Consider the following 15,664-nt stretch of genomic DNA (forward strand, 5'->3'; position numbering starts at 1 on the left):
AGGGAGAGCCAGGACCTGGAGGTCCTTATGGTCCCACTGGACTCCCTGGTGTTGGACTTCAAGGACCTAAGGTAATCACTAATAATACAGTACATTTCCTATCATGATGCAGTCTCTATGTGAATCCTTTGTAATATATTTTAATGAAAGTTAGCTTGAGTTTAATGTCATAACAAGTGAGTTATTATTATTTGAAGCTGAAGAGCATATAACCAGGGCTTTGGAGCGGAGCACAGAGCTGGAGCGCGGAGCAGCTCCGGAGCAGTGGAGCTGCAGGTTTTTGCTCCAAAGCCCTGCATATAACTTTAGAAGTTTACACACTTGCATAGGATGGAGGTAGCTGAGTTGCCTTTCAGCCATCCCAAAATCTGATTATAATCTCACCTACAGCAGTAAAAATCAGAAGTAACTCTACTGAAATCTGTATAAATGAGATCAGTTTCATGGCTGAAGTACACATGGTTTGCCTCCAATCCTGCACCATTATGCATATTTATGTAAAGTGTATAAATATACCTTGGCTACTTTTACACACAATATATATTGCCAAGGACAAGGGAACTAAAAACTTGTTGGAGAATAAATGACTGATTTCTCCCATATTTCTGAGTTGGGAGGTGGAGATTCCCTGCTATTTTCTCTCTTATGCACCAATTTGTTCCTGCATCTTGTTTGAACCAAACATTACTTGTGGTGCTAATTCTTCAAAAACTGCTTTAGGTCATGTATCTCCTGTACTGTATGGACAAAGGGCCAATGCCTAGAACAACAAAGCTGTAAGGTTTTATTGCTCTTTTCCCTGCGTCCGTGGAACTCGTGGGCGTTTTCCATGCTGTGGAACAGTGTGAGGTGTTGGAATGCATTCAGTGTGTGCTACATGAGGGCTACATAATCATTTTGTAATCTGCCCAGATGAAGGAGCAGAGCATTGTTGTGCTGCCTTTGGAACAGCCCAGAAGGGAAATTGTGGCTTAGGGAGTCACAATGTCCCTCCCAGGCTTCATGATGCTCTATGGAGGAACTACACTGCACCAAGTTTACACCCAGTGTGGCATATGCTGCCCAATGTACTGGAGTACCTATGCCAACTGTCTACTGCCTTATACAGAGTGGGGGATGTAGTGGCTCTGTGGCGCCTGATACTCCCTGTGTGCTGGCTCTGATGGTACCATGTACTGGTGCATGACTATAAGGAGGTGCCTGTTACCCCCTTACTGTGTTGTCATTAGCATGTAGGGTGGGCTACAATCTAGCCCTAAGGATAAACGAAGATGACTTTTTTATGCTCCTAAATTATATTTCATATTAACTGTTCATCAAAGATGCTAGTGGTTTCATTTCATTGCCACCAAGGGACATTATATGGTGCACTATACCTCACCTATGAGTAAAGAGTAAAATTTTCAGAAGTGCCCAAATGAGTTGGAAGCCTAAGTCCCAATGAAATGTAGGCTCCAGAGTGCTAAGTCCCATTTTCAAAAGTCACTTAGTCCCAGTCACTTGGGTACTTTTGAAAGTCACACTCTAAGAAAACAATAAGTAACATCTCTGAACTTCCTTCCCAATAGGGTGATAGAGGCCAGGAAGGAAGAATTGGGCCTCCAGGACCGATTGGAATTGGTGAGCCAGGATTAACTGTAAGTGGACAGGACAGTTCTGTATAATGTGTTAGAAATTAAAAACAATACAAGACATCTAAGTGAACTTGTTTGATAGATGATGGTCATATTGACTGGCCCACTCTGTACCTGCTGCTGGGACAATGAAAGTGAGGGGATGTGTTAGTAACTGTTGCAATAACAACTGCACATGGCCGAGCTGAGCCAGGAGCCAGTGCCATTTCTAAAGAATATGAAACTTAAAGAAACATTTGATTGCCTGATCCCAGCTAAACAGCCTCTTAGGGCCTGATTTTCAATAAGACTCTACGTGTGAATTTGTATCTGTGCTTCTAGATGATGATAAGGAGAAACACACTTTTTAGTCTGAAAATAAAAAATATATCTTTAAAGAATCAAAAGTTGGGCCATTCCTATGTACCTGTGTGTCACTTAAATACGTCAACAACACTGCTGGTCTGGAAAGGTTATTTAGATGCCACATATCTTTAAATGTTTCTGTGCCACTGTCAGTCTCAGGATCTTAGTTCCTGGTTTCAAACTAGTTCTTATATTTCTTTGGTTATAAAGAAAAAGAAAAGAAACTTGTAGTTGGTTAATTTCCTTGCTAAATATTTCCCCATAGTCTCCGCTTAACCCAGAGGTTCTCAAACGGGGGGTTGGGACCCTCAAGGGGGTCGTGAGGTTATTATGGGGGGGTCACGAGCTGTCAACCTCCACCCAAACCGCGCTTTGCCTCCAGCATTTATAAATATATAAATATTATATATTTATAAATATAAATATATTAAATATATATATAAAATATATAAAAATGTGTTAAATATATAAAAATGTTTTTAATTTATAAAGTGGGGGGGTCGCACTCAGAGGCTTGCTGTGTGAAAGGGGTCACCAGTACAAAAAGTTTGAGAACCACTGGCTTAACCACCACAAATCCTCTTCAAGATTCTCTGCTGACCTTATTCTCTGTAAAGCCTTTCCAAAACAAAGCATGTGATAAGCAACTGTTCTTGAATGCTTCCAATATCTTCCTGGTAGTCAGTGCTTTTAACTAATTCATGTAGATTTAGGTGGTTCTCTTCACCAAAGAGTTAATGCCCATTGGCGTCTATATCTGGGCACCAAATATATGGGAAGAATTATCAAAGAGGTTACATTTCCGTTGTTAAAAATCACAGAGATAGATTATTCATTTTACAACCACAAAATAACCTGGGCAGCAACAATGGTGAATCACTAAGATTTCATTCTAATACCATTTTCATTTTTAAAATCAGCTTGTAACTGGAACAAGTTGAGCATTTTTTTTCCCCACAGAAATCACAGGATCTTTACACTGTGCTATGGTCATCCTTAAAAACTCATCAATAGCCTTAAATAACTAAGAAAGGCTGAATTCTAGGGAAGTGTAAAGAATGCTGAAAATAGAAAGTTACTTCAGTGTTTATCTAAGGCAAAATTGGCTATTCTTTTTAAGAGCAGCCTCTGAATTTCTATGCTTTGCCATTTCTTTTTTATCATTTTATCATTCCACCATTTCTCCAGTAATCACTCAGAGATGATAATTCCTGTGTTGACCTCAAAAATGATGCTATAACATCACTTGATTAATGACGCCATGGACACTTTCAAGAATAGCAACTCTCTTCCCCTTCGTCTTCTCACAGAGTAGTTCTTCTGGGGAAAACATAAAAACCTTTCTTTCAGTAACTTGGAATGAAAAATACTGCAGTGGCAATTATGAAATATATGACCAAGAATACAAACTAAATATTGTGGAAAATATTTGTAAACTTCTCTTAATCATAGAAATGTAGAGCTGGATGAGAACTTGAGATGTCATTAAAAGTCCAGCCCTCTGCACTGAGGCAGGATCAAGTAAACCTAGACCATCCCTGACAGGTGTTTGTCCAACCTTTTTCTTAAAAACCTCAAATGGTGGGGATTCCACATCCTCCCTGGAAGCCTATTCCAGAACTTAACTACCCTTATAGTTAGAAAGGTTTTCCTAATATCTAATCTAAATTGCTCTTGCTCCATATTAAGCCTATTACTTCTTGTCCTTCCGTTGTGTTCTACACTACCTTCAGTAGACATGAAGAACAACTTATTGCCCTCCTCTTTATAAAAACCTTTTATGTACTTGAAGACGGTTATCATGTCCTCCCTTGGGCTCCTCTTCTCCCGAATAAACAAACCCAATTTTTCAATCTTTCCTCATAGGTAATGTTTTCTAGACTTTTAATCACTTTTGTTGCTCTCCTGTGGACTTTCTCCAGTATATCCACATCTTTCCTAAAGGGTGGCACCCAGAATTGGGCACAGTCCACTAGCTGAGGCCTCACCAGCGTTGAGTAGAGCGGGCCAGTTACCTCCCCTGTCTTACATACAACGCTCATGTTAATACACCCCAGAATGATATTACCTTTTTTGAAACTTCATCATTTTTGACTCATTCAATTTGTGATCCACTATAACTCCCAGATCTTTTTCAGCAGTACTACTAGCCAGTTATTCCCCATTTTGTATTTGTAGTTGTGTATTTGATTTTCCCTTCCCAAATGAAGTATTCTGCATTTGTCTATATTGAATTTGTTGATTTCAGACCAAATCTCTGATTTATCAAGGTTGTTTTGAATTTTAAACCTGTCCTCCAAAGTGCTTGCAACCCCTCCCAGTTTGATGATGTCAGCAAATTTTACAAGCTGACTCTCCACTCCTTTGTCTAAGTCATTAATGAAAATCTTGACTAGTTCCTGACCCAGGACTGACATCTGCAAGACCCCACTAGATATGCCTTCCCAGTTTGACAGAGAACCATTGATAACTACTCTTTGTGTACTCTTTGTATATAGTCTTGCAACCAGTTGTGCACTCACCTTATAGTAAGTTAACTTAGTCCACATTTCCCTAGTTTGCTTATGAGAATGTCATATGGGACTGTGTCAGAAGCCTTACTAAAATCAAGATATATCATGTCTATTACTTTGCCGCCATCCACTAGGACAGTAATCATGTCAAATAAGGAAATTAGGTTGGTCTGGCATGATTTGTTTTTGATCAATCCATGCTTGCTATTACTTACAACCCTATTATCCCCTAGGTGCTTACAAATTGATTATTTAATAATTTGTTTCAGTATCTTTCCAGGTATTGAAGTTAGGCTGACTGGACAAAAATTCTCTGGATCCTTTCGGTTCAATATTTTTTAAAGAGAGGCACTATGTTTGCCCTTTTCCAGTCCTCTGGGCCCTTACCTGTCCTCCATGAGTTCTCAAAGATCATTGCTAATGGTTCTGAGATTGTTTCAGCTAGTTCCTTAAGTATTCTAGGATAAATTTCATCAGTCCTTGTGGACTTGAATACATCTAACTTATTTGAATATTCTTTAACTTGTTCTTCCCCTATTTTGGGTTGCATTCCTTCCCCTTGTTGTTAATATTAAACTGTGTTGAGTATATGGTCACCATTAAACTTTTTAGTGAAGAATGACGCAAAATAGGCATTGAACACCTCAGCCTTCTTGATGTCATCAGTTATTAGCTCTCCTTGCTCACTAAGTAGAGGACCTACATTTTTTCATCTTTCTCTTTCTAATGTATTTAAAGAATCTCTTATTACCTTTTATGTCCCCAGATAATTTTAACTCATTTTGCATTATTGTCTTGTGCATTATAATGCCTTTATCAAAACAGTTGAGGGATCAAATTATGCTAAGGGAACTAAAAACATTAATTTTATTATATATGTAGAATTGGGGTTGTATGTGTTAAATAGAAACTAATTTATTCTATGTATAACTTCCACAATTAATTCTTCCATGAATTATTATTCCTTTAGAGTTGATGGTAATAAGCATTCAGTAGTACCTTTAAGACTAAGTTCTTTGGGATCAAAAACTGTCATTTACTATGTTTGTAGAATGCCTAGCCCAGTGAGGCCCTAACCTAGCCAAAAGCCTCTAAGGATCACCACTATACAAACAATGGAGATAATTACAATAGCTTATACTAGCTCACAGTACAATACACTGATTTTTACAGGCACAGAGCCATCCAAATAGATGATGTGATTCCATTGCTGATTCTTCCCTTTACAGAAGGGAGAAATAGAAAAGATCCTGAAATCTCTGTAGATCACACTATATATGCAGGTTTCAGAGTAACAGCCGTGTTAGTCTGTATTCGTAAAAAGAAAAGGAGTACTTGTGGCACCTTAGAGACTAACCAGTTTATTTGAGCATGAGCTTTCGTGAGCTACAGCTCACTTCATCGGATGCATAGCATATCGTGGAAACTGCAGAAGACATTATATACACACAGAGACCATGAAACAAAACTTCCTCCCACCTCACTCCCCCGCTGGCAACAGCTTATCTAAAGTGATCCTATATATGCAGTAGTACTGTAGCTGTGTTGGTCCTATGATATTAGAGAGACAAGCTGAGTGAGGTAATATCTTTTATTGGACCCCCTTCTGTTAGTGAGAAAGGCAAACTTTTGAGCTTCATCAGACCTGAAGAAGAGCTCTTTGTAAGTTTGAAAGCTTGTCTCTCTCACCAACAGAAGCTGGTCCAATAAAATATCTTTTTTTATGTTACTAACACCATTGTTATGTAACTCATCAAAAAGTGGCTGCTCCACCATGTTCTAATTGCTTGCTTTAAGTAGGCTGTTGCAGAATTTCTTGTAGCCCTTGCAGTTCTCAGCTCCATGACAAATGGGATGGTACTGGTGTACTTGAAATAGCATAAATAAGGAAATGTCAATTGCACATGCCATCTGAAGCTGTTCTTTCTTTTTTAACATCAGGGGCCTCGTGGTCCTGAGGGTGTACAAGGTGAAAGAGGGCCCGCAGGAGAAGGCATTCCAGGCCAGAAGGTAAATGTTACACTGAAATTCTTAAATACTGTGACTGTGGTTTTCAAAAAGTGCCCAAGTGATTTAGGAACACAATACTGAAAGTCAGTCAATGGGACATATGATCCATGACATTTTAGGTGCTTCTTGAATATTTCACTTTCTCTTAAAAAGTTTAAGAGTCCTACCAAAAGAAATTTCACCCTCGCCAAAATACAGTAATAAATTACTGACCCACTTAGTGCTGAAGACTATGTTAATAAGAGGTCTTATCATGGTAGCACTGGTAGGTTAAAAAAGTATCTTTGAAAAGCTCTTTATGTAAAATATAACCCATACAGCTGCTCAGTACTGGAGGGAACCATTCAGAAGGCAGTTTGATCCTTCTTGCCACTCTGGGAAATTCTGACAAGGATTATACAGTTGTGACTCTAGTCACCTCTGTATTCACACCCTACACATTATTGCAATAATATTTGTACCAAACATGCCTTATGAGATATCATATAAAAGCTAATAATGTGCAGGTTATTAATATCATTGTAAAATATGTGCACTTATGTTATTTGTGGAGTTATGCATTCTTTCTGTCTGATGTTATTAAAATGTATTTGAACCAGACAAATATGGGCTGTCGGTAAGCAGTTTTTTCCAGCCAACGGAAAGGCTGGTGTCTTCATCCAGGCACAATCACAGACACTTGGCAATGACAGTCAATTGGCATAACAGGAGCTTCAGGGACAGATCACTTTGAGTTATAGAAAGCACTAGTGGGGAAGAAACTAGCATGGAACCTTCTCCATCAGACTCCATGGCACCTTTCCTCACAGCAGCAGAGCATTTTAAGACACTCAGGTTTACAGGATAAGCAGTGACAACCTCTCACTGCTCTGAATAATACTCCAGAATGTTACAATGAGTCTGTATGGACATATACCTCATTATAGCCTATCATCAGCATCAACATCTTAAAATAAAATGTATGAGTGTGCTGATTAATAAATATTTTTCTGAAACTAAAACAACCCCCCAAATATTAGTGGTGGAACTTGAACTGAAACCTCACATCCCAGTCCCATGTAATCCTCTTTCTGCTGTTTTGTACAAGAGCACAAAATATCATGCTAACAGATATTTTATTGGTTCCACAATTCCCTGGTGCCTTAACTGCTGAACAAAGAGGATTTTCCTCCCTATAAAGGAAAAGATGTCAGACAGTCACATTGTGTGCACTGGTGTTACAACAGTACACACCAAACTGCAATGTTTAAAAGATGAAACACCCAGAGTGATCTAGTCTCCCTTCTGTTATTGCTTTCCCCCGTCTTACTCTATCTAAACCTGAGAGTTCTTTGAAAGCCCTTTCAAGTTACAATAGTTCTAGCAGAGTAAATGCAAACATGGTGGTTTATGAACTGTAGCTAAGCTACTTTCCATTGCGACAAATGACTCTTTTGATAGTGTGTCTTGTTTGAAGAAACTGTTTCCGTGCAGACATTGTCTATTGTGATTTTCTGTTGATTTGTGTTAGAAATTTAAATGTATGAAGTCCTAAAGCCAGTTAACTTATACCAATACTATATATTTCCAGGGTGAAAAAGGCATAGAAGGCCCAGCAGGTCCAATTGGAATAGCAGGAGAATCAGTCAAAGGTGATAAGGTGCAGTAAATAAGATTTTTTTTTAAATCACATCTGTATGATTTATAGTTAAAGTAATGATTATTTAATCCTTTATGTGATCTAGAAATAGTATGTAAATATCTTAGAGTTGGATATGGACTGAACTATTATATGCTATTCTAATACTATGACCATGCCCGTGGTTAAGACTATTGATTGATGACACATTGGGCTCAGTCCTCAGCTGCAGCCAGGCTGTGCTCTGTGCAGTTGGGAGTGAGGGGGAAGAAGTTGACAAAGGTGACTTTACCCCACATTTAAGCTCCCAAATCCTGGGGCGGGGCAGCTTCTGGTGCTATTCAGGGCACCTTTCCATCATAGCATGCAAGGGGCATTTCTGTCAGCCAGGGATCGCTGGAGCAGAGTCCCTTGCTTTGACCATGCCCCCAACCTCTGTGCAAGGACTTAGAATGTAAAGTCTGCATTGCCAGCCCTGTGTCACTTGGGAATCTCCAGGAAACTGGGTAAGATGCTTTACTGCCCCATTGCGATGCAAATGACCATATTCATGATTTTCCAAAATGTGTGTTGAAAATGAGGTCATCTACCAGCAATCAATGGGTCTCACCCTTTCAAAAACAAGGCCACTTTTTAGGCATCCAAATGTGTATTGAAGAGCCTATCTTTAAGTTCTCTATTTGGAAAATGGCCTCAGAATCTGGTGTATGGTATTAATTAGCCTGCAAACACTGAATTCATCTCCATCTGCTAGCAAAATAAATTCAGCCAAAAGCCAGACAATAAATTCTCTTAATTCCTGAGAGATCTCAGTGAGACACACTGAAATCACATTGTGGCTACATTACCACCACATGCCATAGTTTGTCATGGTGCTCTACATAACATACTTTCCCAACACTCAGAATTAACTGTTTTTACATGCTAGATTGTAGAATTTATCAGAAGTTCTGATCAGAAGACAATGTGGAACCACCCTACCTCAGTGGGAGATGAGAGAAGGATTGTGTCTCTGGGAGCCATAATTTCTCCCCAAGCACCCCACTGCTTAGGGGGAGTTTGCAGCAGTCCACATTATCTTTTAGGATATCCCACCTCCTCCCTGCCTCTTCAAGACAAATGTGTTTCCCAAGCATATGAACTACAATTGTCCCTGGCCTTTGTGCAGGGGAAAGTTTCTTGCATCTTTCCTCCCACCTCATGTCCACTCAAATGCCAGGGATAATCTGTTCCTATGTCTGACATTTCCCATGCATAGCACTGAAAGTTTTGTAAGGTGCACATATCAGTGAAGTTTCTCTTGTTTGCAAGTTACTGGCATTCAGGGCAGAGTGTTATATTGGAAACTTGGTTCAATAGTAACAGATGCATATAATAGGAACTGCCAAAATAGTTTCAGGTATTTTAAAATATAGTTGAAAGACAATTACTAGCTTGGCTGCTCAAACCACCATCACAGACTTTAGTTGTCTGTGACATACTGCAGAGGTCTTCTTTCTAGGATGTATACTTCAGTCTGCTGCTTTCTAATTCTAATTCCTTTGTGAGTTGGGTGAATGCAATTTTCAGAAAACTTCTCACTGTATGCATTGCTATGTGAATTACTCTTATTCTTTATTAGAACAGAATTTTGTTAACTAAACTTTGTTATTTGAGTTGGTGGAAGAGTTATATTTTCATTTGCTTTATTTTCGTTAAAGCTGAAGTCTGTGAATTATTCAGACACATTTTCTTAGTGACTTCATGTTCCAAAGATTGGTGTTACTATATATATTGTTATTAACGCTGAATTAAACATAACCAGAACAGCTCTTTGGAAAAATAATGGCAAAGCTAGCCCAAATATTCTGTATCCCATGACCTCTCTTCATGGGTTTTTCTTTTGGATGTTTTACAAGTTAATCTACATGGTAGAATGTGAGGAAACCATTTCAGACCTAATAATGATGATGTTATAAATCACTGTGATTTACAAGTTGCAAGGTTTCTCCATGCAGGGGGAACGGGGCCCTGAAGGACCACAAGGACCTATTGGACAACCTGGAATCGGCAGTCAAGGAATCCAGGTAAATCTGACATTAAGTTTAGTTAAGAAATACATTCAGTTGAATGCCTAGTTTTGGCATAATATACTCCATTATTATTAGATGACAGGAGCCCAAACTGAAACCCTATTAGCTTTGTTTAAGTAAATGGCTGTGTCACTGATTTCAATAGGAAAAGGGTCAGGCCCAGTCCTAAACTTTGGAGATGTAGCAAAATTTAGATCCAGATCTAGATTTCATACTTGGCCTAATCTCTAATTTTTAATGCCTAGAGATTCAAAAAACACCACTGTGATTTGTACCTTAAAAATACCAGACAGGGCCCAATCCAAAGCTCACTGACATCAATGGAAAGACTTTGATTTCAATCGTCTTGAGATCAAGCCAATAGAAAAGTGAATTATCTGGACCAATCCATGCAATAATTTGCACAGCAGACTTCCTAAGATCTCCACATGGGATGATGCAGTAGGGAAGATTTGTATAGGGTGCGTGCTCAGCGCCTCTGAAATGCTGATTATTTAAGAGGCCTCGCAATTGACACTGAAAAATTGATGCATCTAAAGTGATGAGTCCCTTTTGACAGTGTAGCCCTATCCTCTCAGAGGCCAGAGCATAACTTCCCACTGCACAGGGTTAGGCTGAGGAGACAAAAATCCTCACCCTGGCTTTCCCCACCACTACCCAGGACAATCCCTGAATTTGGGGTAATTCAATGAAATCCACCTGTGTGGGGCTGAGGGAAAATTGAGTAAGGAACTCCTGATTTGGCCCTAGAACAGCCAGCCAGTTAGGTTTCTTTCCTTGGGAAGATAATAAATTCATTTTATTAATCTGGAAAATGAACCCATGGAAGTGTAGTTTTCATTAACTTCTTCCTTCTTCTTTTTTTTTAAGGGTATCCAAGGTCCTAAAGGTATACCTGGGCCAAAAGGGTCTCGAGGCATGGGTGTGCAGGGTCCAAAGGTAACTTTCAAGAGAATTGCAATTAAAAAAAAATTATTGGCCACCTTGAGGGACAAGGAATATATCTGACCAAAGTCAGACATCCCAGTGCTTTTAATATTCCATTGTGGGAACATTGGAAAGAAATCAGAGCTGTACATTTTTAGACCACAATCCATATTTGGTCTTTGTAGGAAAACTCCCATGATAGTGTGCTCTGTGGGTGGAATAAGAACTGAATGTTTGGAGCTTGCTCTCAAGTACTCAAACCGTTTTCTACTGTGGAAGAACACACCTCATAAAAGGCAACACTGGCTACCAGTATTTAATAGTATACGAAGTAGAAATGTAGAGATTTCTGACTGATATATTTGACAGATTCTGAAGAGGAAAGCCACTCCATTTTAACAGCCTCCATTATTGGACCTCACCATTGCATTGTTTCAGGCTAGCAGTTCTTTACTGTTTAAACAAATACAGATTTTCTTCATCAACCATGGATTCAAGTCATATTTCTTTCATTTTGATATCTTGTGTGTTGGTTTTGTGGCATATAGCCACTGTATGTAAATGTCATACTCTACTGAGAAATTCTAAACTAATGGCTCTCCCACTGTGAACTCTGGTGATTTGCAGAGAATTTGCTAGCCACATGATGCTGGCTTTTATTCTTCTTTCCATCTGATTCTCCAGCCCTCCATCCTCAACATGGGAAAAGAGTTTGGAGGTCTGTAGCATTAGATGAAAACACGAAGGGAGAAAAAAAGTCAGCCTAGCTACATTTACAAGGTGACATTGCAACATAAGTGGAAGAAAAATAGGTGAAACAGGAGCCACCGTCATAACCAGAGCCACTAGCAGGACTGGTACTTCAGGAGAGGAATGTTCAGGGGCAAAGCAGCAAGGCAGGATGGGCAGGGGAGCAAGAGAAATGGCAGGAACAGATGAAATAAAAAGCAAAAGTAGACATTGTGATTAACTTCTTCCACAAGAGGACAGAATGCTTATTTTATTGAAAGCAGCCTGTTAAATACTTTCTGGACATTATTTTTGCATGTAAGCAATTGCTATAGTTGCCATAGGGATGCTGTGTGGTTGGCCATGGGAGAACAGATGATCAAGAGATATGGTCTCTATTAATACGATGAAAAACTCAGGGCTAGTGCTGGTCAGAAAATGGAATTTCTGATCCTCGGGATAATTCTGCCATTTCAAAAATTAGTTTTTGTTCTAAATCAGAATGAAAAGTCAAAATATCAAAATTTCCAGTGGAACAATTTCCTCCCCTCCCCCCCCCGCCCACCCCATTTGATCTGGAACTATGAAGACATTTTTGTTTCACTATGTCAAAATATTTCATTTCAATGTAAATATTTATATATTAATATAAAAGTCAAAATGAATCAAAAGAATAAAGTCAAAACAAAATGTTTCACCATCAAAATAAAACTAGAAAGTCAAAATGAGTCGCTGACTTTTTTCTGTTGAAAACTTCATCGAAATAGACATGTTCCTGCAAAATAGTTCAGCTGACACAATTGCATTTTCTGATGGAAGACTGTTTTGTCAGCAGTTTTCAATCAGCTCTACCTGAGAATCTCTGTTCTAAACCATCAATAATCTGTGCTGCTATACAAATAAATAAAGTTAAGATCTGTACTCATGCTAAACACAAATAATTTTTCATTACTAGGGAAAAGAAGGTGAATTGGGACAAAAGGGGGATCCAGGACCACCAGGAGTTGGAGTACCCGGACCAAAAGTGAGCCTATTTTTTAAAAAAAACTGTGCCCAGTTTTCTGCAAAAATATCTGATAACTTGTAGTGAGAAGTTGGTTATGTCCATGGACTTCAGTGACAAAGTCTCCACAGAGAAGTGAGTTTCAACGGTTTAAAATTCATACTTTCAGCCATTATTCACCCTTCTAAATAAGTCATGTTTAAGTGATGGCATGATGCTAGCAAACGGGAGAGCAATGATCATGCTAATGAAGACTGAATAATATAGAAGAGTGATGAGCTGGGAGGAGCAAACAGAGCTCTCATAGAAGGTGCTGCCTACGCAACTTTTATATCACTTCTGCTACACACCCATCCCTAGGCTGACTGCCATGCCTTCACTCTCTCTCCTCCTTTATGTCCCTTCTCAAATCCCACTTCAAGGAGGTTTGCAAATTAGTCATATATGTAAACAAAGAAGCAAAACCCTGTGTAACTTTTGTATTACTCACCCAACTAACTGCATGAGTGCTCCCAACCTTTCCCCATGTCTGGCTCTCCTCCTAAAGTCCAATCCTCAGTTTTTATATCCTAGTCTCTTTAGGGCTAGCGAGGAAAGTCTCCAGGCCAACACTACCTGTCCCAGGGTTTACTGAGATAGAGTCATAGCTGTGGGACAAGGAATGCAGTTTGTGTGGGAGAGGAAGTGGTTTCTGGGAGTTAGACCATAGGTGGTGGTCGGGCAGGCAAGGCTGCAATTACATTCAGGGAAGATGAAGACAAGATGTCCGCTCTCTGCAGGGTGTTTGTGTAACACCGACAGACCCCGGTTGTCGGCAGGCACGATCGAACTTGGGATCTCTGGAACGATGTGCATGAGCCTCTACCGCATGAGCTAAAAGCCAACAGCCTGTTAGCTAAGGCTGTAGAGCAGACTCATTTTATCTCTCTCTGTCTAAGTGGTCTCAGTGCCACTAAATGGGACAGAACACCACACTCAGAAGGTGTGTGGGTTACATTTGCAGCAGAACAGAAGTGCACAGGTGTGCCCCCTCCCTGCTGTGCTGAGTCCTGGGAGAGCAGGGGGCATTATCCTCCTCCTACTGCACCCAAAGGCCTGGGGAGAATGTGGCATGAACCCTCTCCCCGCACCGCCTGATCCCTGAAGAAGAGTTCTGTGTAAGCTCAAAAGCGTGTCGCTCTTACCAACAGAAGTTGGACCAATAAAAGATATTACCTCACCTTGTCTCTCTAAAATACATCCTAGAATACTTAAGGAACTGATTGAAGAGATCACTGAGCTATTAGCTATGCAATATACCTATAAATAACAACAGAAGCATGCCCTTATGTTACATGCTAGCCATGCCATGTGAATACTAGTTTGTTAAATCTAGAGATACTTAAATTTGACAGAGGTGTGGCATTTTTAAAAAATAAATGTAAAATGCATTAGTTGGGTTTCTTGATTGGTATAATCAGCAAATCCTATTAAGTATAGTATTAAGTAGGAAGAGTCTATTTTTGGACATAAATATTGCCCGTTAACCAGTATTGTACCAGAATGTAACTCCCTCAGTGTATAAAGTGCATGAGCTTACTAAGCTTTTGGAAAATAAATATTTATCACCTTTTAAGGGAGATCCAGGAACACCAGGAATCCCAGGAGAATCAGGAATGAGAGGACTAACTGGAAACAATGGGAAAAAGGTAAACCAGTATTTCTGTTTGCTGGATGTGAAAGCTTTAGGCTATATAGAATGATCAAATTCAGACCTCATTGCAAATTGAATCCCTCTGCTCCCAGGAGGGCAGCTACACAATGGAGAGATGTTCCTCCTGGGGGAAGGTTGGCACCAGTACCTGCCCTTTCCTAAGGGGTCTGCTGAGGTAAGACAGTTTTAAATCTGGATAGGTTTCCATAGAGCCCCACTGGCGAAGAGGCACTGGGCATTGAAACTGCAACTGTTCCAGCTGACCTCGCAAGGATGGCCACCTGTCCAGGTTTTCCCAGGATCATCCCCTTTTTTGTGGTAGCTGTCCCAGGAGCTCTGTCAGTACACAATTCCAGCTGTCCAGTCTTATGGGTTCAGGATCATCTCAGATTTCCCACTTTTTTTGTACCTTAGAGGTGGCAATCCTAGACCTGGTCCTGTCCATTTTGTGGATTGTGTTGGTCAGCTCTGGATTTCTGTTCTCACCCCCACTCAATACACACACTCCATCAGAGTGATGTAGCAGACATCTTGTGTCATTGAACCCCTCTTCCCCTCAGATTTTCTGCCAGTGGAGGATTAGTGTGGCCTTCAGTATCTAGCTTGCTTTGCAAGATCTAGTTCAGTCTGTCAGTCTGGGTCAGTAAACCAAACAAAACAAAGAGTACAAGTCCACTTTTCACTTCATACAACTTCTTTCTAGTGCCAGACTAAAGGCTGAGGTATTGAATCTTTCTAGGTGGATGGAAAGCAGGGATGAGGTTTTGCAACTTAAAGTTAAATTATTTCACATTCATAAAAAATTGAAGTCAGTGAAAATCAATTCTCCCCCCAAAATGAAGGTCATTGAGTTTAGTAAAAATTGTAGAAAGCAAAAGTTGCTAGGGGGCTTATTTTAGTGGTGGCCTTTGTGTCTTCAGAAAAAAAAATGCATTCACAAACAATTATACCTTCTTTATAGTTTCCACATTCTTTGCAAGCACAAATATTAGCAGTTGGGCATCTATCACATTCATTATAAGTGCAAGTAGGTAACTAGTCTAACTAGCATTTGCACCTGCAGTGTATTGTGGACACAAAGAATTACAATTATTTGCAGACACAAGACTGGCTCATACAA

At 39.7% G+C, this 15,664-nt stretch overlaps 1 protein-coding gene across 2 annotated transcripts in view; it reads left to right on the top strand.

The window, feature by feature from the left end:
• COL28A1 (collagen type XXVIII alpha 1 chain) overlaps nt 1-15,664 on the top strand; it is a 117,295-nt gene that overhangs the window by 44,756 nt on the left and 56,875 nt on the right. For both annotated transcript variants that reach the window (XM_043541156.1, XM_007063101.4), the window contains exons 12-19: nt 3-71; nt 1,569-1,637; nt 6,434-6,502; nt 8,073-8,141; nt 10,118-10,186; nt 11,063-11,131; nt 12,804-12,872; nt 14,468-14,539. In XM_043541156.1, coding sequence (XP_043397091.1) covers nt 3-71; nt 1,569-1,637; nt 6,434-6,502; nt 8,073-8,141; nt 10,118-10,186; nt 11,063-11,131; nt 12,804-12,872; nt 14,468-14,539 — 555 coding nt within the window. The remainder of the gene's footprint in view (nt 1-2; nt 72-1,568; nt 1,638-6,433; nt 6,503-8,072; nt 8,142-10,117; nt 10,187-11,062; nt 11,132-12,803; nt 12,873-14,467; nt 14,540-15,664) is intronic.

This window comes from Chelonia mydas, chromosome 2 (assembly GCF_015237465.2).
Source record: "Chelonia mydas isolate rCheMyd1 chromosome 2, rCheMyd1.pri.v2, whole genome shotgun sequence".
Taxonomy (NCBI): Eukaryota; Metazoa; Chordata; order Testudines; family Cheloniidae; genus Chelonia; species Chelonia mydas.